Source organism: Scardinius erythrophthalmus, assembly GCF_964197995.2.
Source record: "Scardinius erythrophthalmus genome assembly, chromosome: 6".
In the NCBI taxonomy this organism is placed as follows: domain Eukaryota; kingdom Metazoa; phylum Chordata; class Actinopteri; order Cypriniformes; family Leuciscidae; genus Scardinius; species Scardinius erythrophthalmus.
The window spans coordinates 31,706,357-31,722,374 of NC_138226.1; the positions used below are offsets into that span (position 1 = coordinate 31,706,357).

General features: G+C 37.3%; 1 protein-coding gene across 15 annotated transcripts in view; it reads left to right on the forward strand.

Annotated features, from left to right (window-relative positions):
* mycbp2 (MYC binding protein 2) overlaps positions 1-16,018 on the forward strand; it is a 120,627-nt gene that overhangs the window by 13,227 nt on the left and 91,382 nt on the right. For all 15 annotated transcript variants that reach the window (XM_081368925.1, XM_081368934.1, XM_081368939.1 and 12 more), the window contains exons 3-5: positions 7,063-7,278; positions 14,453-14,606; positions 14,683-14,879. In XM_081368925.1, coding sequence (XP_081225051.1) covers positions 7,063-7,278; positions 14,453-14,606; positions 14,683-14,879 — 567 coding nt within the window. The remainder of the gene's footprint in view (positions 1-7,062; positions 7,279-14,452; positions 14,607-14,682; positions 14,880-16,018) is intronic.

Consider the following 16,018-nt stretch of genomic DNA (forward strand, 5'->3'; position numbering starts at 1 on the left):
GTATTATACTAAATGTCTTTAGGCTACGTTTTTTTCTTACAAATACCATAGAAACAGTATAGTTTTCTTTACCATGGCAATGAGGTGCAATACGTGATTTTACCTGTGGTTAACATTAGTGGTGTAACGATATTCAAACCAAACTTAAAAACCTCAATACACTACTAGGCATGTGACGGTATCAGATTTCATGTTGCGATAATTGCTGAAGCTTTTGTCACGGTATACGGTATTATCACGATATTGAAGTAAGTTGCAAAAAGTGTTTTTGTACTATAACAGTTTTAATAACTTTTTTTTTACTTTATTTTCTTAACTTAAATGTTCAGTTCTGTTAACTAAAAAAACTGAACATTTAAATACAATAAAGCAAAACACAAAAATGTGTAAAGTAAACAAGTGTTTCAAACAGAATAAATTGCAAAAGAATTATAAAGAACAATAGGTAACACTTTACATTAAGGTCTTATTAGTTAACGTTAGTCAATGCATTAACAGATTAACAATGAGCAATAGCTACATTTGTCACAGAAGTTATAATTCTATGTTAAAGTTAGTTTAGAAAATACAACTGTTAGTTAATGTTATCCATTAAACAATTGTTAATTTTTGATTTGAATAAAGTGTTGTTCAATTTTGAAATTAAATTAACTAAGATTAATAAATGCTTTAGAAGTATTTTTCACCGTTAAATAATGGAGCCTTATTGTAAAGTGTGACTGAACAATAAAGAATCAGAACATATTCAATCAATATCTAGGGCATGTTGTAGTCCAGATTAAAATATTAAAATGTTTTAGTTTGAAAATAAACATCCTTAAATCTTTAAGTCTTTAAGTTTTTGGTGCTGTGATGAACACCATAGCGAATACAAAAATATATTTTTTTCTTCCTTGACATTTGATTAAATAGTACCGTAATTAGAGGTTTGGCGGTACACGTATTCGTCCCGCTAATTTTCGTGTGTCTTATGCGTTCAAAACGAATACAGCGTTGTAGCCTAACCACCATTAACCACCACCAATAATCGCAAAAAGCTCTGCGTTTTGTTACTTTTGACAAGACTCTGTCATTTTCAACAAGTTTTGTCCATTTTTATCACAAATTCAAACAATAAATGCCATTTTGATACACTTTAATGTGGTTTTACAGATCACTATATATGCGCCTCAGTTTAAGCAGCAAGGAGTGAACACGATCATCTCTTCCTAATAAACATGAATGGACATCTGAAGGCATGTTGAGAGATACTGTACAACTTACCGAAACATCTTCGCTAAATATATGCACTATATTCACCTATATATTCATTGTATTTATTTCAGTAGTGGTCTTAATTTTTGAATGTATGTTTAAAATATCTGTCATGAAAATGTAAATGATTATATTTCAACAATGAATTGGAGTAAAAACAGCTTTGCATCACAGGAATAAATATTTTAAAACATTAAAATAAAAAAGTTATTTTAAATTGTAATAATATTTTGTTTTTATCTTTAATGGTAAGCATAAGAGACTTCTTTAAAAAAATATTACTGACTTCAAACTTTTGAATATACTGTATCTTGTTTTAAGAATGGTAAACTAGACAAAATATTCATTAATAGCCTAATTAGATTTAGAAGTTAATGCAAAAACTGCCCGATGTGCAGTTTACACGTTTGCATAAAATAGTTTGATTAAAAATAAATAGCAACACATTTTAGGCTAATAGTTTTGGCTCTGTAAAATGTTATCCTTAAAAATTAGGTTGCTTCAATTTTTACATATTTTAACCTTCAATTTCATAAAATGCGAGTGAAACGCTCACACCGTCGAGCCCTGATTGTTATATATTAAATGAACAAACTCATTTGCTGTTTGCTGTCAAGGACAACTCAATAGAAAGACCATGTTATCTTGTCTTTATTTTGCTCCATTTTGTCGCTGTAGATTTGCTTCATCACTGTAATGTGGCGCAGGAAACTGGCTTCAGTTACATAGTTTGAACTGTTGTTTTTTCTGGGGCTTCTCTATACCTAAATGACTAATACAATAAGAAAGAGGAGGCAGAACAGTCTGTGTTTACTGAATTGATGTAAATCTTTTTCTCATTTAAACTATGGGCCAACATGATTTACTTCAGTGAGCTTCACATTCATTTACTGCCAAAGTAGGGCACTGCAAATTCGGGACGTTGTAGTGGAGAGCAAAGTCAGAGGCAGTCCGGTATTCTGTCAGTCCTCCTCCATTCTCAGTCAGCGAGTGTGACTTATGAGGACAAGATTTCAGAAGCAGAGACTCTAGTGGGGTAACACCTCCACCATGCTGTTCTTGCTTTGCAACACTGATAGCTAATCACAGGAAGTGTTAGGGCTGCTCGATTATGGTAAAAAACCTAATCACGATTATTTTGCTCAATATTGAAATCACAATTATTTAACACTATTATTGGTGGCTGATATGATTATTTCTTGGTCTTATTTCGTGATATGAGTAATTTTAAATGTCTGAAATTTCACAATTATTAAGACTTCAGCAAAAACTAATACTAGGTTAAATAATGTAAGTAAAAGTCATCAAAACAGTAAACGGTTAGCAATACAATAGGAACAAATAAACTAGCCTAAATTACAAACACAATGGAAACAGAACAAAAATACAAATTAAATAAACCTACTAACAGTGGTATTCAGCTAAGTAAAAGCCTACAACAAAAAATAAATAAAGTGATCAAATGTAAAATAACACTGTTGTATACATTAAATATAGACTAATCTTTATAAAAACTACAGTTCATTCATTCAAGAGCAGTGAGTGATTTTATCTTTGTCTTTTGTTGTTCGATTAACAATAATGACTGCAGCAGATTTATTATGCTCACAGTATACTTTGCTTATTCGCCAGTATCTCTTTTCGCGGCTTAATACGCTTTTAATAACACTGTTTAATAACAAGCACGTCACGCGGTTTAGCAACAGTGCATTTTACAACACTTTACATTTGGGTGTCAAGCTTGGGCTTTTAGTGAGGAACAAAAGTGCACCGCTGTGAAGGAAAGGAAGATGCACTCACTGCGCGGGACAGAATGATAGTGGCACAATAATAGTTTTGCATCGATTATCTTGTTTTTATAATAGTTGGAAGCCGAAATTGAAAAATGAATTATGATTAATCACACAGCCCTTGGAACTGTATTGGGGTACTAGGCATGGCTCAAAGATGTGTGACTTCCTACTGACTTCAGATGTCTGATGTCATTGGCTAAACACAGGGGGGTAGATTTCTTTGTGGTGTCCGCCTAAAAATGAATGACCTTCTCTGCATTACATCATCCTTTGTTATCGGCAGATAGACAGAAATGAAGACAAATTTATGAGTTAAGCCTATCAGGGGATGCATTGATGAATGGGACAAAAACGTGAGCTGTATAATAGGGATGGATATGATGGTATATGCTGTACAGTTTTGCTGTATTGTTTATTACTACGGTTGATGCAATTATCAGTGATCAGAACTGCTTTGCGTTGTTTACAAGTGATAGCAATGAAGAAACATCTCAACATGTGTGTTATTCACTTTTTGAAGAGAAAATTACATTGTCTGCAACAAATTGATACACTAAAACAATATTTAAGTGAGGTTAGAGAATGTGTGTGTGTATTGGCTTTTTTACTGCATTTTCAATAGAGGTGTTGGGTGTAACGGTTCTCGGTAGGGATATTAACAATTAATCGACGATCGATTAATTGTCGATAATACATATAATCGATAAAACTTATCGATCGTCGATTAAGCAGGTGCATGGGCGTGTGTACAGCTCAACAGCAAAACATTTAAAGGTCCCGTTCTATGCCCCTTTTCACAAGATGTAAAATAAGTCTCTGATGTCCCCAGAGTGTGTATGTGAAGTTTGAGCTCAAAATACCCAACAGATAATTTTTTACAGCATGTTTAAATTGACATTTTTTGGGGCTCAGAAAAACGAGCCGTTTCAGTGTGTCCCCTTTAAATGCAAATGAGGTGCTGCTGGACGACACAGGGGGCGGAGCTTCATGAGCTCGCGCTCAGTCTGTCAGGACAAATTCATCTCACGGAATGATGATAATATCAGAAACTCTCAGTAACGGTGTTCATTTCGAGTCGGACAATAATGCCTACAGAGTCAGAGTGCTGTATAGAGATGAAACAGGTATGGTTTATTAGTTTAATTACGGTTATTATAACGTATTTGTCATCTGCTTGTAGGCTATGTATCCATTACTTACTAATAGCCTACAAGTCTGCTGTCTGAATGATGATCAAACATGTACTGATGAGTATAATAAAGTTTATTGTACATCACACAAAAGATGAAGCGTCAGTTTTACTTCAGAAAATCACCGTAAGAGCTGAGTAAACACAGTAGCCTAAGTTATATGAAGTGCGCAAATAGCCAGTAGAGTTGAGGGAGCATTCCTGTGGGCGGAGGTTAGTCAAGAAACGGTTCTGGTGATGTCACTAATGCAGGATGTAGAGGGGTGTAGTCCAATCGAGCCGTTTTTTGTAGTCAACTTCTGTTAAATAAAATATCTCGCTTGGCATTGAACTTTGAGCTTTATAATTTTACAGATATTATTTATGCTCTAACAGCAACATTACACACTAACTAAAGTTTGAAACATGGAATCGCATGCAACGGGACCTTTAAAGCGAACGCACCAGAGTTATGTTTGGGACCATTTTTCACCTTCATCATGACTATAAGTTTGCGTGTACATTCGCAGCCTTTTGTTTTGTGCAAATGTAAGTTGTAATAGTGTGTTTATTTTGTGTAGGCCTATCCATATCTGATTTATCTCATATAGGATGCATTTGGTTAAGAATTAACGCTGTAGTAAAGCATGATCAGCTTCAGCGCGCGCAGCTTAAACGGGTATGCACGACTAATAATGACTATGATTGGGATTGTCATATTATATAACATTATAAAGAGAACAATATTGTAATAAAACTTTGTGAATTATTTGGGTTTAGTTGCCGTGTTTCATCGCGTTGCTCCAGGAAGAGCGCGTCCACAACACATCATTCTGAATGGCACGCACGTAACTTAGTTCAAGTTCACTTGTGCATTTGCGTCATTTTGTGCAGATATAATTTATAATATTATGTTTATTTTGTATATATCTGATTAATCTCATATAGGATGCGTTTCTTTGAGTTAAATACATTTTACCGGTGTTCATTCAGCGCGCAGCTCAATCAGCAATGCACGACTAATAATAACTATGATTGGGACTGTCATATTACATAACATGAGAACACTTTTATTAAATCGTTGTGAATTCATTGGGTTTAGCTACCGTTTTCAACGCGTTGTCCCAGGAAGAGCGTACACATTCTAACAAGCATGCTTCTGACGCGTTGTATTAGTCGTTATATTTGATTATTAAATAAGTCATTTAATTAAATGATCAATCACATCGAAACATTTTACAATCCTACTAGCCCTTTATTTAGATTAAAAACCCACCTCATTCATTTGGTGAGGAACATAGCGTTTTTTCATGCTGCATTTGCAGACCCTGTCATGCTGTGTTGGCTTTATGCCACTGCAGTGGACGCAAATTGCAGTATTAAGGCTAACGATTAATCGATTAATTGATCGTTAATTGAAACGATGATCGATCATGGGAATTGAAAATTGACATCCGTAGTTCTCTGTAAAAAAATTCTCCACCCACGGTTAGGCTCACGGTTCTTAAATCTGACATCGCATCTATAATATGGTTTATTGAAAATAACAACGTGTAATAGTGCTGGGCGATAAAACGATAACGCTATGTATCGCGATAGACACGTAATCAATATCAATAAAAAATGCGTTCGATAAAACGTTCGATTCAATTTTTTTATTCTTCGTCGGAAGAAACCAGAGGTTGCGAAGCAAGTTTAGTTGCATGAACAAAGGCACTCACTCTCTGGTAACCTAGCAACGTAGGGAGTGACATGCTAACAGCCGGTCATGTAACGGTATGGTTGGGCCATATCGTTGTCTCGTGTTGGATTCTTCAGAAACAGAACAGGCGTGGACTGATAAGTGGAAAATGAGTGCAGCAGCGATTGTTGATAAAACAGGAAAAGTCAGCTTGCCACTTTGGCAGTTTTTTGGATTATACAAGTCTTTATAAGTAGTCAGACCAATGTCGTCTGCAAATTATGCAAGACCGTCGTCGGTTTCTCTATGTTTATATTTAACACTTTGCACTATGTTTTTAGGCTACACTTTAAGCATTTCTTACGTATTCTGCACCATAACGTATTCTTATATATTTTGCACCTTAATGTTAAGAGATCATTTTTAAGTGTTCATTGTGATTTTAGACTTATCTTTACATTTGAATTATTTGAGTGTTTTCCATGGTTGTGTTGACATTTCTGCCTTTATAACTGAGGGGAGTATAATCAGAGGAAGGTTAAGTTTAAAATAAAAAATGTTTAAATGTAATATATTTTTCTCCTGGTCCTTATTTTAAATAGGTCATAAAAATATCAGTAATTATCGATACCGACCGATATGAAACACTTAATCATGATACAGTTTTCAGCCATATCGCCCAGCCCTAACGTGTAAGACAGACAGACAGACAGACAAAGTTCTGCTAAAGCATGTTTCTGATGATGGGGTTCACATTCTGGGTTCCTATTCCCAATACATTACAACAGCGGTGGTAAAATGACGAATGAATGTGACCAGTCATTTATGCTGTTCATCCCCCAGGTGTTAATAGCGCACAAGTGCAGGTGAGACTGTTGTTGCTATCTGTTTAAACTAAATGTTTAAACAAACATTTAAGAGCCAGAGGATGCGATTGAGAACTCGCGTGCGCTGTGAGAAGATTGTGTGTGTGTGTGTGTGCAAGCGTGCCAACTCAGTCATATCGTCATATTAAATATTTTAGATATATAAGTAATATAATATCTGTGTTCCCCAAGGCCTGTAGTACTACATGCATCATAACCTACTGTCTCACAGCATTTCTCCCTTCCTCCCTCCTCTTATGTATCGCTCCTAATTCTTTATGTATTTTTATCGTCTGACAGACAGAAACTCTGGATGGGGCCTTTCCAGTGCCTGACATCAAACTCCACAGCAACCCCTCTGCGTTCAACGTCTACTGTAATGTACGGCACAGCGTGCTGGACTGGCAGCAGAAGGAAGCCGTTTTGGCCCTGGCCTCCCGGAGCTCTGTGCAGAGCGGCGACTCAGACAGTGAGGAAGAGGAGGAGTATCGCGAACCCGCCGTCAAACTGCCGAAGGTCGGTGAATGACATCAATGCATATACGAAGCCCAATCATTTGGTTTAGTTCTATCGTTCATGATTAAGCCTATTTTTTTGTTGCACCGTTTATGCCTTTTTGTTTCTTTTTATGATAACCAGTGATATATCATAAGAAGAAACTGCTGTGTTCTAAATATTTGAGATTCTTTGGTGGTCGTGATCAAAGCTTTAGCATCAAATTAAATTAGTCTAGGCTTTTTTTCCCTTTTACACTAGAAATGTTTTTCTTGATTTTGCAAGGTATCTTACACTGTGTTTACACTGGGTGTGACAGTGTCGCATTGACATCTTGCCACGCTTCAACAGCTCGAGGCTTTCTACTACTGGAAACGGCAAAGTAAAATTTCCAGTCCATTGGTTCTGTTGTCGGAAGTAGCGCATTCACATGGAGTACATTAGAAATAGCAATAGTGTTAGCAGACAGCATCATTTTGCTGCTTACCTTTGACCCGCCCTCAAACAATGTAGTTGGTTCATGTTGTACATGTCTAGAAGATGCCGCATATTTCTGTGCTGCTAAAGCAAATGTCTAACAAAGAGAATTTGTAAATTTAACTTGGCCAGTTAGAGTTTGAGTAGTTTCTATTTACTCATTTTGAGGTTTACTATGCAATACTCTTTCAAGTATATTTTAATGCGTGATGGGAACACTAATATCAGCAAGTTGAGTAGGTTTTACATAATTTTATAACTTAAAGAATCATTGTAAAACTAAACAATTACAAATAAAATTAAACTTAAGTTCAAGCTTTAATAAAAAAAAAAAACATGTAAAAACACAAATGTAATTTCTATATTGATTACTTAATTCAAGCTTATAGATATTAAACTAGTTTTTTTTCTGTAGTATTTACTTAACCACAGAATAATTTGTATCACTGTAGCTGTCATTTGTTTCTTAAAAAACAACTGTTTTTTCTCTTCATGTTTCTTGCTCCCCGTTTCACATCACAGCCATATGTGGATGGGTGGCTGATTAATTCCAATCTCCACTTCAGAGATCTCATGCTTAGGCTAGAAGGAAATGTGCTTAGGGATGGGAATATCAAGTATCAAATATTGTTTTTTTTAATGATTCCATTGACAATTCTTAGCACTTTTTACTAAAAACCTTTAGAGCTGAAAAACTGAATCAAGAACATAATGATCCACTGTTTTCGAATGCGCATGCGTCGCGTCTGAGCGCGTTGTTGTCTTTGGAGCTCCATCGATTGATTTATAATTCTTGATTTCTCTTTAAACTCACTTACAACGAACATTTTCTACTTTTCCTCACCTCATAGTTATAACGCGGATTGTTGAGCAGACGCGTCTCAAGCCTAGTGATCCAACGCTGGATACTCTTATAGGTTACGTCCGTGGATCACGGCTGAACGCGTCTTCTCCGCACTCATTTACAAACAAACATTTTTTCGCCTATCGTGCGTCTACTCTACACCCGTACCACTGAAAAGACGGATTATATCCAAGACTTAAGCCATAAATTAGTATTAATATTGATAGCACCACTGGTAGCGTCGTTGCTAACTTAACTTACTGTCCATCTGTTAAAATGGTGAATATATCAAATGTAAGTAGTCTACCTTTTGGTGCAGGTGAGGACACATTTGAGCTGCACGCGGTGCAGTCTGAGCTGGAAGCTGTTGAGAAACAGATCCACGACCTTTTAGTAAGAAAAGCCGAGCTGATAGACCGGCGGTTAGCTCTTGAAACATCACGTGCCGAGGCACACAAATCAGAGACTAACGTTACTAACCCGATGACTCCGACCTCGTCTACTCCGTGCGTTCCTCAACATCGGTCCCGAACGTCGAGGTCGCGATCAGCCATGGTCTCGTTCACTCCGGCTCCAACATGCCATCACGAAGCCTGGATTTTTCCGCAGCGGAAGACGCGAGCCAGGTCTAGACCAAGAAAACTCTCTCCGACCCTCCCGGTTTTCGAGATATCCACAAAAAACCGCTTCTCCCCTCTTCGCGAAACAGAACGCGATGCTGTGATCATCGGCGATTCCATCGTTCGACACGTACACGCTACGTTAAATAAAAGTAAGGTGCATAGTCACTGCTTTCCTGGTGCTCGTGTTTCTGAAATCGCTGCTCACGTTCCCGAGATTTTGAACGAGCGCGTCGGAACTGTTGTCCTGCACGCGGGAGGGGCCGACATCAGACTGCGCCAGACGGAAGTTTTGAAGAAAGACTTCAGGAATCTGATCGATACGGTACGCAGCACATCGCCTGATATAACGATTATTGTGTCAGGACCGCTTCCCACGTACCGACTAGGTCATGAAAAGTTTAGTAGATTATTTGCGCTTAATGAATGGTTAATGTCATGGTGCAATGAGCAGAAACTTCTCTTTGTAAATAATTGGAATCTGTTTTGGGAGCGTCCTAGGCTTTACCGTGCTGATGGCTTACACCCAAGCAGATTCGGTTCGGATCTTCTGTCAAATAACATCTCCAAAATGTTAAATACCTTTTGACTAGTAACCAAAAGTCCAAATCATAGTCTCTGCTGCACCAATTTAACTGATATAAATAGTTTAGAACATTGCATAGAAACTGTGTCTATTCCTCGTTTAGTGAGATCAAATCATAAATCTACTGCAGGATCTAGAAAAAATCTAATTGTTATTAAACCAGAAAATGTTGCTATTGGTAATCAAAAACAATTTTTAAGGCTAGGTCTTCTAAACATTAGATCACTCACACCTAAGGCAGTTATTGTAAATGAAATAGTCACAGATAATAGCTTCGATGTACTTTGCCTTACTGAAACCTGGCTTAAACCAAATGATTATTTCGGTTTAAATGAGTCTACTCCATCAGGATACTCCTATAAGCACGAGCCCCGTCTGAATGGTCGTGGCGGCGGTGTTGCAACAATCTATAGAGATTTTCTCAATGTTACTCAGAAAACGGGTTATAAGTTTATTTCATTTGAAGTACTTGTACTAAATGTTACGCTCTTAGATGTTCGAAAAACATCCCTATTATCTCTAGCCTTGGCTACCGTATATAGACCGCCTGGGCCTTACGCTGATTTCCTGAAAGAGTTTGCAGATTTTCTCTCAGACCTATTAGTTAACTTCGATAAAGCATTAATTGTTGGAGACTTTAATATCCATGTAGATAATCAAAATGATGCGTTAGGGGCTGCGTTTACTGATTTATTAAACTCCTTTGGGGTCAAGCAAAACATTACCGGACCGACTCATCGATTTAATCATACACTCGATTTAATTATATCACATGGAACCGATCCAACCGATATAGATATCATTCCACAAAGTGACGATGTCACTGACCATTACATGGTAACTTGCATATTACGTACTCCTGTAATATATCATGCTGCGCCGCGTTATCGATTAGGCAGAACAATCCTTCCATCCACCATAGATAATTTTTCAAACAGCTTATCGGATCTGTCTCAGCTGCTCAGTGAACCCAAACAAACAGATGAACTTGAGGAATTAACTAGCACTATGAGCACCATTCTCTCTGGATCATTGGATATTGTTGCGCCCATTAGATTAAAAAAGGTCAGAGAGAAAAGTAAAGCACCATGGTACAACAATACTACGCGTGTTCTAAAGAGAGAAACCCGTAATTTAGAGCGTAAATGGAAACAAACCAACTTAGAGGTCTTTAGAATCGCATGGAAAGACAGTATGTCACGTTATAAAAAGGCCCTAAAAGCGGCCAGGGCTGAGCATCTACGCAAACTAATAGAAAACAACCATAACAATCCTAAGTTCTTATTTAACACAGTGGCGAGACTAACAAATAAACAGATGTCTCCTGAACAAAATATTCCATTACAGTTTAGTAGTAATGATTTCATGAAGTTCTTCACTGAGAAAATAGAAAACATCAGAACCACAATTGTAAACGTTCAATCCTCAATCGCGCCTTATAATTCAGCCTCAATTATCACCCCGCAAGAACAATTACAGTGCTTTACAACTATAGAACAAAAAGAGTTAAATAAACTTTTTACTTCATCTAAAACAACAACATGTTTACTAGATCCTATACCAACTAAACTATTGAAAGAAGTGTTACCTGTAGTGGAAGAGCCTCTCCTCAATATTATTAACTCGTCTTTATCTTTAGGTTATGTTCCAAAAACATTTAAACTGGCAGTTATAAAACCTCTCATTAAGAAACCACAATTAGATCCGAATAATCTAGTAAATTATAGACCCATTTCAAATCTACCTTTTATGTCTAAAATACTAGAAAAAGTTGTGTCCGCTCAACTGGGCTCTTTCTTACAAGAAAATGACACCTATGAAAAGTTTCAGTCTGGGTTCAGGCCGCATCATAGCACTGAAACTGCGCTCGTTAAAATCACAAATGATTTACTTTTAGCTTCTGACCAAGGCTGTATCTCAATATTAGTTTTACTTGATCTTAGTGCTGCGTTCGATACTATAGATCATACAATACTCTTAGATCGACTACAAAATTATACTGGTGTTCAAGGACAAGCATTAAGCTGGTTTAGATCGTATTTATCTGACCGCTACCATTTTGTTTATTTAAATGGAGAAAAATCTATCATAACTCCAGTAAACTATGGAGTGCCGCAGGGATCTGTGTTAGGCCCTCTATTATTCTCAATATATATGCTGCCACTTGGAAATATTATAAGGAAACATGGAATTAGTTTCCATTGTTATGCTGATGACACTCAAATCTATATTTCATCACGGCCAGATGAAAACGCTAAATTATCCAAATTGACAGAGTGTGTTAAAGATATAAAAGATTGGATGACGCATAATTTTCTTTTATTAAATCCAGACAAGACAGAGGTACTACTTATCGGTTCAAAAAACCACCCACAAAACCTCTCACAATACAACTTTAACATAGTAGGATGTCCTGTTACTTCATCCTCTACAGTAAAAGACCTGGGTGTTATATTAGACTGCAACCTGTCTTTTGAAAATCATATTTCATATGTTACAAGAACAGCCTTTTTCCACCTTAGAAACATTGCTAAGCTACGTAATATGCTATCTGTTTCTGATGCAGAAAAGTTAGTTCATGCATTCATGACCTCGAGACTAGATTACTGTAATGCGTTATTAGCCGGTTGTCCTGCATCCTCAATAAACAAGCTACAGTTAGTCCAAAATGCCGCCGCTAGAGTTCTAACTAGATCAAGAAAATATGATCATATAACACCGATTTTATCATCTCTACATTGGTTACCTATAAAGTCCCGTATTAATTACAAGGTATTGCTACTGACTTATAAAGCCCTAAACGGCTTAGCTCCAGTTTATTTAACGGATCTTCTATCGCCCTATAATCCATCGCGCTCTTTAAGGTCACTAAATTCGAGGCTTTTGGTCATACCTAGGATATCTAGGTCCACCAAAGGAGGGAGAGCATTTTCACATTTAGCACCAAAACTCTGGAATAGTCTTCCGGATACTGTTCGTTGCTCAGACTCGCTCTCCCAGTTTAAAACTAGATTAAAGACGCATCTCTTCAGCCAGGCATTCATATAATACTTTTAATCCTACAGTTAAATCCGACCTCTAGTTCATAAACGCCAGAGGAGAACTGGCCCCCGACTGAGCCCGGGTTCTCCCAAGGTTTTTTTTTCTCCATTAGGTCACCTGATGGAGTTTTTCGGTTCCTTGCCACTGTTGCCTTTGGCTTGCTCAGTTGGGGATATTTGGGGATATTTAATTGAATTAATCAATCAACGATACTATTGATCAGCATTACCAAACGTAGACGTTCCACTAGAAACAAACATTGATGTATTGTTCTAATTTATTACTGTGAAGCTGCTTTGATACAACCTGTGTTGTGAAAAGCGCTATATAAATAAACTTGACTTGACTTGACTTGACTTAAAAACATGGTCCTTACTATATAATAAACAAAATGCTGCACTACAAAAAATTATGTTTTAAATCATCATACCACAAAAATCTGTGAACGTCTGTCTTTAACTACAGATTATCAAATTAACAACTAGTCAGTTATCACTTTTATTGTGATTAAAGTCACAAGCCCTGCAGTCAGATTTGACAAAAATTTGAGTTGTTGGCAAAAACTCAAGGAGCTAGTTTCAGGATCTAGAAATTAATATTCAGATTGGGCCCAAGACTATGTTAAACATTCTATTGTGTGACATCCTGATGCCTGTTATTTTAAGATGTGAATTTCAAATTGTCAGGGTGTTGTGATTCACTAACACATTTCTGTATTTATTAAAGGACAGGTATTTTATTTATAGAGTTTAGATGGAGGGCTTATTTAATAACCAAACCTTGAGAGACGCTACACAGGATCATTTTTTTTATTTATTTCTCTCAGATGTCCTAGGACAAAGCACAAATTCCTTTTTTAGATGATGACCTTGAAAGATGAACCAGTGCAGGCCTTTTTCTATGATAGCCCAACATAGTGTCTTATAACAATAAGGAAGCACTTTTAGAAACAAACTGTTTCCAAAAAAAATCTCCCCAAAGATTCCTTCATTAAAATATACTGGTAGATGTTCACAGCTGCAATACGGTCTCTGAAGATATGCTAAACAGCAAGATCCATATCTTAACCACATTTTTAGATAAAAGAGGCATAGTCAAACTTGCTTACATTCTCATCTGATCCTAATGTTCTACATGCTGGTTCTCCCATAAACCCATTAGGTGAAACGGCAACACTGTATTAAAAGTCAGTTTAACTACAAACACATGGACAACCAGTTGTTTATTCTTTTTCAGTCAAAGTTAACCACATATGCTCTTCACGGCACAACATTGTTGCTCTAGTAATAGATTTTTCCAGTCATTGAATTCAGATATGGCCTTTTCTGTTGCGTGATGATGGTTTTATACTGAATAATCCACATGATAATTTCTTTTTCTTTTTGCTGGAATCAGTATTACTTGACCTAATGTTCCTACAGAGTGAGCATGATGGACTTATAGATGTAAAAATACTAGTAGTCAGGGCTTGACATTAACACCTGGCAATTGCTAAAAATATGAATGAAAAATAAGTTATACTGTAACCAACAGTACACCTCAGTAATCTGGTAAATCTGTGTGCACTGGGAATAATTTTTGGAATCGATGAATGTTATATCACAGCTATGTTCTTCTGCTCCTCAGATCATTGGTATTGGGCTATGTGGAGTGTTTGAGCTCATCAAGGAGACTCGTTTCTCGCACCCGTCACTGTGCTTACGGAGCCTTCAGGCCCTTCTAGATATGCTCCAGGGACAACAGCCGGAGAGCTTTCAGACCGAACCTCCAGATGTGCTGGGTAAGATACTTTCTTAAGTGAATTTGTATAAGTGAATCTGTATATTTCAATCATGAAACCATTGTTGGACCTGCAGAGTCTCTCTTCCATCTTCTGCTGGAGACAACGGTGCGGAGCACAGGGATGAACGATCCCACCGGTCAGACCCTCACTGCGTTATCCTGTGCCTGCCTCTTCAGCCTTGTGGTGGCCTGGGGAGACACTGGCAAAACCCTCCAGGCTGTGTCTGCCATCCTCACCAACAATGGCAGTCATGCATGCCAGACCATCCAGGTGAGGGAAAGTTTTGAGATTGCATTGAGCACCAAATCAGTGCATTAGAATGATTTCTGAAAGATCATGTGACACTGAAGACTGGAGTAAATGCTGCTAAAAATGTGGTGAGGTCTGAAATTGTTTTTTTTTTGGGCTGTCTGTAGCACCTACTGCATCCTTTCTTAAAGGTATAGTTCACCCAAAACTGAAGATTCTGTACAGGAATGAAAATGCAGGTTTAGAACAACTTGAGGGTGAGTAAATGATGACAGAATCTTACATTTTTGGGTGAACTATCCCTTTAAGGATCCACACTTAAGAAGAGTTCTTTAAGTTTATTTTTAACAATGTTACTGATTATTTCAGTCAGTTTTTAACAGTTTAATGGATTTCTTGCTTGGTGAGTGAGGTTGAGATTTTAGACTGCATAAAAAGCTCAGTCAGGATGACAGCACATTACCGCTCATCTCTCAGTGTGCAATAGCCATAACTGCAACTGCATTTGGAGGTCAACAGTCGGATTGGCTGAAAATGTCAAATCCCTCTGATTTCCCATTTTTATTATATTACTCTGCCAGCGCAGAGTCCCTCAGCCAATTACTCCCCCTCAGTCTTCTGCCGTCTGCATGATATGGCATTTTTTTTGCTTATTTAAATGTCTTAATGCTCTCTGACAATATCACACACTGATATAAGCCCTATTCGCTCTGGATTAGTATTATCTGGGGACCTCGTGTGACTTAGAAATGACCCACCCACATCTGAATTTGTGTGGCGCTTTCGCACGGGATAAGCAAAGCCTGTGATTTTACTCAAATTTACTGACTTATCTCCCGGATATGATGTCAGTAGGCTATTGCTTGGAAACGTCTTGTCGTTATAGGTCTAGCTGTATGATATATCATAAACGGAATAATTTTCCTTACCGCATGCTGCTATACATGTCATCCATCTCCTTCTAATCATTCGTTTTGTTTTCGCTCTTCTGATGATTTTCAGCCTTATCTTTCTGCAAATTGTATAGTTGTGGTGTAGGTATAGCGATATGACCCAGCACCCAAATTACTATCAAAAAACCCCATTCTTCGCGAGAAAGATGGACAAAAAAAACCTTGAAAAAATGATTTACGACCCCGCCGATTCGCACGGGACTAGTA